A 7,815-nucleotide genomic window follows, 5' to 3' on the forward strand; every position below is an offset into this window, starting at 1 on the left:
AGTAGAACAGAGAAGAAGAGGGATCCACTGTGAAGCAGCCAGTAGAACAGAGAAGAAGAGGGATCCACTGTGCAGCAGCCAGTAGAACACAGAAGAAGAGGGATCCACTGTGAAGCAGCCAGTAGAACAGAGAAGAAGAGGGATCCACTGTGCAGCAGCCAATAGAACAGAGAAGAAGAGGGATCCACTGTGAAGCAGCCAATAGAACAGAGAAGAAGAGGGATCCACTGTGAAGCAGCCAATAGAACAGAGAAGAAGAGGGATCCACTGTGCAGCAGCCAGTAGAACAGAGAAGAAGAGGGATCCACTGTGAAGTAGCCAGTAGAACAGAGAAGAAGAGGGATCCACTGTGCAGCAGCCAGTAGAACACAGAAGAAGAGGGATCCACTGTGCAGCAGCCAGTAGAACAGAGAAGAAGAGGGATCCACTGTGCAGCAGCCAGTAGAACAGAGAAGAAGAGGGATCCACTGTGAAGTAGCCAGTAGAACACAGAAGAAGAGGGATCCACTGTGCAGCAGCCAGTAGAACAGAGAAGAAGAGGGATCCACTGTGAAGTAGCCAGTAGAACAGAGAAGAAGAGGGATCCACTGTGAAGCAGCCAGTAGAACAGAGAAGAAGAGGGATCCACTGTGCAGCAGCCAGTAGAACAGAGAAGAAGAGGGATCCACTGTGAAGCAGCCAGTAGAACACAGAAGAAGAGGGATCCACTGTGCAGCAGCCAGTAGAACAGAGAAGAAGAGGGATCCACTGTGAAGTAGCCAGTAGAACAGAGAAGAAGAGGGATCCACTGTGAAGCAGCCAGTAGAACAGAGAAGAAGAGGGATCCACTGTGCAGCAGCCAGTAGAACAGAGAAGAAGAGGGATCCACTGTGAAGCAGCCAGTAGAACAGAGAAGAAGAGGGATCCACTGTGCAGCAGCCAGTAGAACACAGAAGAAGAGGGATCCACTGTGCAGCAGCCAGTAGAACAGAGAAGAAGAGGGATCCACTGTGCAGAACAGATTATGGGAGGCGCACAGTACTACATAGAGCCATGACTACATGGAACTCTATATCACATCAGGTAACTGATGCAAGCAGTAGAATCATTTAGAAAACAGATAAAAAATACACCTTATGGAACAGCAGGGACTGTGAAGAGACACACACACAGGTACAGACACACGCATACACATACACATGATAACACACGCACTCTACACACACGTACACATGGATGTTGTATTGTAGACATGTGGTAGTAGAGTAGTGGCCTGAGGGCACACACTCAATGTGTTGTGAAAAATGTTATGAAATGTAATGGCATGTAATATTTGTAATTGTATATAACTTGCTAGACCCCAGGAAGAGTAGCTGCTGCCTTGGCAGGAACTAATGGGGATCCTTAATAAACCCCAGGAAGAGTAGCTGCTGCCTTGGCAGGAACTAATGGGGATCCTTAATAAACCCCAGGAAGAGTAGCTGCTGCCTTGGCAGGAACTAATGGGGATCCTTAATAAACCCCAGGAAGAGTAGATGCTGCCTTGGCAGGAAGTAATGGGGATCCATAATAAACCCCAGGAAGAGTAGCTGCTGCCTTGGCAGGAACTAATGGGGATCCATAATAAACCCCAGGAAGAGTAGCTGCTGCCTTGGCAGGAACTAATGGGGATCCTTAATAAACCCCAGGAAGAGTAGCTGCTGCCTTGGCAGGAACTAATGGGGATCCTTAATAAACCCCAGGAAGAGTAGCTGCTGCCTTGGCAGGAAGTAATGGGGATCCATAATAAACCCCAGGAAGAGTAGCTGCTGCCTTGGCAGGAACTAATGGGGATCCATAATAAACCCCAGGAAGAGTAGCTGCTGCCTTGGCAGGAACTAATGGGGATCCATAATAAACCCCAGGAAGAGTAGCTGCTGCCTTGGCAGGAACTAATGGGGATCCTTAATAAACCCCAGGAAGAGTAGCTGCTGCCTTGGCAGGAAGTAATGGGGATCCATAATAAACCCCAGGAAGAGTAGCTGCTGCCTTGGCAGGAACTAATGGGGATCCATAATAAACCCCAGGAAGAGTAGCTGCTGCCTTGGCAGGAACTAATGGGGATCCATAATAAACCCCAGGAAGAGTAGCTGCTGCCTTGGCAGGAACTAATGGGGATCCATAATAAACCCCAGGAAGAGTAGCTGCTACCTTGGCAGGAACTAATGGGGATCCTTAATAAACCCCAGGAAGAGTAGCTGCTGCCTTGGCAGGAACTAATGGGGATCCTTAATAAACCCCAGGAAGAGTAGCTGCTGCCTTGGCAGGAACTAATGGGGATCCATAATAAACCCCAGGAAGAGTAGCTGCTGCCTTGGCAGGAACTAATGGGGATCCTTAATAAACCCCAGGAAGAGTAGCTGCTGCCTTGGCAGGAACTAATGGGGATCCTTAATAAACCCCAGGAAGAGTAGCTGCTGCCTTGGCAGGAACTAATGGGGATCCTTAGTAAATCCAAATAACATGGGCTCTACTGGCCCCTATATGGTGGGCTGTGTGGGCAAGAGCTCTACACAATACTGTCAGCATCACGTCTCCAAGCTCCATGTATTATTGATGGGCAGGATCTCTTCTAGGCTACTGAGTCTGCAGGGGGCAGCAGGACAAGGCAGAGAGAGGTAGACAGCAGCGCTGTGTTCAGGTAATCACATCACAAGGTGTTACTATCAGGTACTCTCTATGATAGAACACATCTAAGGCAGGTTGTCTTGTGCTGTCATAGACGGCTGGCTTGTGGAGCAAAAGGGACAATGTGATAGTTTCATGTTGCAGTGTCACTGGGTCTCTGTATCGGGTCTCAGTCTCCCTGTTATATATCTCAATCACTTTGAACGTGATGACTCAACAATGTTTAGTAGAGTAGAAGTAAATGTATGTATCCAACTAAATGTTGTCATGTCATTATCAATGGAAGCATTGTAAAGAGCACAAGTAGCACATGTTCAGCTAGAGGCATGATCTACAGAGGTCATGGTGTAACGGAACTATTCAACCATGCAAACACACACACACACACACACACACACACACACACTTGTGGGGGAGGTCCTGCAGTCCTGATAGCGCTCTGTCTGAAGCGCTCACTCTGGGTCAGTGATAAGCCAATGTTCATTCCTGGCTCCCACTCTTATAGTTAGACAACAAGAGACCCAACAATGAAATAACATGAACATTACGTTTGAGTTATTTAGCAGACGCTCTTATCCAGAGTGACTTACAGTTGTTAGCTAGGTGAGGCCACCACATATCACAGTTATAAACAAGGTTTACATCCAACCTTTTTATGTGAGTAAAGTACATGTCCGTTAAAAAAAAATGTCATGACAAACCTGATGGAAACAGAAAAAAATTCAGTAGACAAGGTGGGATCTTTTTGTGTCGGTAAAATGAATTATGCGAGAAATGTAATTGGAAACGCTTTTATGTGCAAATATTGATATAATAACCATCATATCAAAGTCAACTTTTGAGTCGCACGATGACACGTGTGGTCCCCCCACTACGACTCGTCGGGAAATCATGCAGTTTATTAGGCTACAGATTTAAGTAAATGATGAGGAACTTCACAGGGTGGTGAAAGTGCAAGGTGATGAGCTTGATGCTCCTTTCCAATAAATATCGAGGGCCTTATTCTGTTGACATGATCATCGACGCTTAGCTACCGTTTGACAAATAAAAGATAATCTTGCTCTTTTGTCCATAATAATCTCATCATGTAATGTCGGCTATGCGTATCTGCGCGCTGTTGGCGAGAGGAGACGTGTCAATACCAGAGTGGGCACACTACATAACGCAACATTTTTGGTGAGTGTAAAATGCGATGGAAATCCATTTAACTTGTATTTTTTTTATTCAGTACGTGGAATGTAAACGCCAAAGGTATTTTTACGTGCACTACTTAATCACGCATAGACTTTTATCTGCCATAAGTACATTTGATGGAAACACGTCTTTCGGTGGGAAAACGCGGATTTTACAATATTCTCATGAAAAGCTGTCGCCAATTTGATGGAAACCTAGCTACAGTAAATACTTCCCTCAATAAAGCAGCTATCAGCAAAGTCAGTGCTAGTAAGAAAATACACGTGTGAGTGTAAAAAATGCAAGGGTATACCGTGCACCCCCATTGGAAGGCTACACTTTACCTGGTTAAGGTGGTTTTGGCTTGGTAACGTTAGTTACAGAGTTAGAACCAAACTGTCCAGACTCTTAACATCTGATATGTCATAATTAGGACAGTGCTGTGTAGGCCTTTTAACGGGTGAGGAAAATACTGCCTAAAACCTTAAAAACAAATGAATCCATTTAGTAGTTATTTAGTAGGCAACATTTGTGGAAACAATGGGGGCATAACAGGGTATCTGTAGTGGTGGTCCATTGGCATCCAGTGCTATCAGGACTATCTCTGCCCTGGTGCATCAGGCTCACTCATATTCCCTTGGCATCCCCCATCGCACCCCAGCAGGTCATAGAGTGGCAGTGCCAGGCAGGGCCTACTGCTCTCAAAGCAGCCAACGTGCCAAGTTTAGCTGCCCGCTATCAACTCCAGTGAGAGGAGATACTGAGCATTGGGGGTTGGTCTTCATACTGAACATTCCTCCGCCAGAGATCAGGCCCCTGAAACCCTTACAGTATGCCCACGTCCCTGGACAACGTGCCATGATATAGGGCTGGTTTCCCCTGGATAACATGATGATATAGGGCTGGTTTCCCCTGGACAACATGATGATATAGGGCTGGTTTCACCTGGACAACATGATGATATAGGGCTGGTTTCACCTGGACAACATGATGATATAGGGCTGGTTTCACCTGGACAGCATGATGATATAGGGCTGGTTTCCCCTGGACAGAATTATGATATAGGGCTGGTTTCACCTGGACAGAATGATGATAAAGGGCTGGTTTCACCTGAGAATCTCCTTTGAAATATACAGTATTTGTAGACCAGGCCTAGGCTTAATCTGTGTCCGGGAAACAAGCCCATAGAGTTTGACAAAATTACATGTTGAGACAAAAGGTCAATACTACATAATAGCAGTCTGACCTCAGCGCCCACATGATGTGTCTGGTTAGACCGTAAACTCTCCTTCCAGACTCACATGATGCATCTCCAATCCAAACTTAAATATAGTCTCCCTAGTGGCGCTGTGGCTAGCTGTGTGCCACTAGAGATCCTGGTTCGAATCCAGGCTCTGTCGTAGCCGGCCGCGACCGGGAGACCCATGGGGCAGCGCACAATTGGCTCAGCTCGTCCAGGGTAGGGGAGGGAATGGCCGGCAGGGATGTAGCTCAGTTTGTTAGATCGTTTGCAACGCCAGGGTTGTGGGTTCGTTTCCCACGGGGGGGGGGGGGGGGGGGGGGCAGTATGAAACATAAATAATGTATGCACTCACTAACTGTAAGTCGCTCTGGATAAGAGCGTCTGCTAAATGACTAAAATGTAGAATCGGCTTCCTATTTCGCAACAAAGCCTCCTTCACTCATGCTGCCAAACATGCCCTCGTAAAACCGTAAAACCTACCAATCCTTGACTTCGGCGATGTCATTTACAAAATAGCCTCCAACACTCTACACAGCAAATTGGATGTAGTCTATCACAGTGCCATCCGTTTTGTCACCAAAGCCCCATATACTACCCACCATTGTGACCTGTACGCTCTCGTTGGCTGGCCCTCACTACATATTCGTCGCCAAACCAACTGGCTCCAGGTCATCTATAAATCACTGCCAGGCAAATCCCTGCCTTATTTTAGCTAATTGGTCACCATAGCAACACCCACCTGTAGTATGCGCTCCAGCAGGTATATCTCACTGGTCATCCCCAAAGCCAACACCTCCTCTGGCTGCCATTCCTTCCAGTTCTCTGCTGCTAATGACTGGAACGAACTACAAAAATCTCTGAAGCTGGAGACACTTATCTCCCTCACTAACTTTAAGCATCAGTTGTCAGAGCAGCTTACCGATCACTGCACCTGTACACAGCCCATCTGAAATTAGCCCATCCAACTACCTCATCCCCATATTGTTATTTATTTTGCTCATTTGCACCCCAGTATCTCTATTTGCACATCATCTTCATCTATCACTCCAGTGTTAATACTAAATTGTAATTATTTTGCACTATGACCTATTTATTGCCTTACCTCCATAACTTACTACATTTGCACACACTGTTTATAGATTTTCTATTGTGTTATTGACAGTATGTTTTGTTCACCCCATATGTAACTCTGTGTTGTTGTTGTTGTTTTTATCGCACTGCTTTGCTTTATCTTGGCCAGGTCGCAGTTGTAAATGAGAACTTGTTCTCAACTGGCTTCTTACCTGGTTAAATAAAGGTGAAATAAAAATAAATAAAAATGTTCATTAAATACTGAAGTGAGTTTGTTCAGCTGTATAAATCTACATATAGCCTAAATCTTATAGCCTACAGTATCATTCAGTAGCATCATTTTACCTTTAATCACTAGTATAGTATTGTATTAGGACTACTAGAAATAATCCAAAGGATAGCCTAGTGTCATGCCCTTGAACTGCTTTGAACCGTTTGGCACTTGGCAAAACGCCCACAAAGCACTTGGCATGGTTGACAAATGCAAGTAATGTGTTACTGTTATATCAACGTTATTCATCATAAACACTCACACCGAGAAGTGATACACGAAGCATTTCCACCCAGATGGTCTTTCCAGAAAGTTATAAGCGCGTCCTTGAACGTAAGCACGGCTGATGATAACTGGGCGAGTTGCGCTGTATACGGACATCCGGGGGTTCAGATTGAGCCCGGGTAGGTGAGACACCGACGGTCGAGTGACAGTTGTGTGAATGGTGATGCCGCCGGCGTCACACGGTAACCTGTTGTTAGAAATAAGCGCCCCAGGTTGTGAGGCTGAGGCGGCTTGTGACATCTCAAACTCGGACTGTTTTCTCCCATGTCCCGCCACCATCGAGGACCTCCGTATGTTATTGAGGACCTCATTCCTTTGGGTTGTCTTGTCTGGAGATGACATGCTGTTTGCAGCCTGGTGTGTTTTCTCATCAATGGGAAGGACACACGCTGTAGTCGCCGTCCAAAACGCACTTGGTGGATGAATGAAGTGGGACAAAACAGAGCCTGCATGCGGTGAGCGAAAAAAACAAACAACAAAAAACGTACTAAAGCCGGTGCCTTGTCCGATATATCTCGCTAACCGCTGCTTTCACGAAATCCTATTATAATAGCTTACATTGGTAGAGCAAGTACCCGACCCATGTTAAACTACGGAAGAAATGTCCCCTACCTGTTGCTGGACCGTTAGACTACTACTTATCATCAGTTGACTTACTTGTGCGTTCTTGTTTCGCGCTTGATCGCATAAAAGGGGAGGCACTGCCCTCTGGGCAGCATTGAACAACAATCATTTGCAGCTGTGAGTGTTGAGTTGGTGAGTGTTGTCCCCTCAAAACCGCATAGACCAACAGCACACACACACTCTCTCTCTCTCTCTCTCTCTCTCTCTCTCTCTCTCTCTCTCTCTCTCTCTCTCTCTCTCTCTCTCTCTCTCTCTCTCTCTCTCTCTCTCTCTCTCTGTCTCTCCCCCCTCTCTTTCGTTATCTATCTATAGCTCGCTCTCTCTTTCTCTGTCTCCCACACTCTCACCCCCTCTCTTTACCAATTAACTTCACGAAAGCATACCATACCATAATGTCATTGTATGTATCCTGTAATGATATGGCAGATGTTAACAGAAATAACAATACCATGCTTGACTGTCTCTGTGTAAGGTTACAATGCGGAATTCATTTAAATGACCT

The 7,815-nt window shown here is 45.9% G+C and overlaps 1 protein-coding gene across 1 annotated transcript in view; it reads right to left on the reverse strand.

The window, feature by feature from the left end:
• Positions 1–7,031, reverse strand: part of LOC311111878 (potassium voltage-gated channel subfamily KQT member 1-like) — a gene marked incomplete at its 5' end in the record, with an annotated part of 31,476 nt that extends 24,445 nt beyond the window's left edge. The window contains one exon of the mRNA XM_084154789.1: positions 6,667–7,031. Within this exon, the coding sequence (XP_084010915.1) occupies positions 6,667–7,031 (365 nt within the window). The remainder of the gene's footprint in view (positions 1–6,666) is intronic.
• Between the last annotated feature and the right edge of the window lie 784 nt (positions 7,032–7,815).

The sequence above is a fragment of the Coregonus lavaretus genome (genome assembly GCF_964263955.1).
Source record: "Coregonus lavaretus genome assembly, chromosome: 37".
NCBI classification, from domain to species: Eukaryota; Metazoa; Chordata; class Actinopteri; order Salmoniformes; family Salmonidae; genus Coregonus; species Coregonus lavaretus.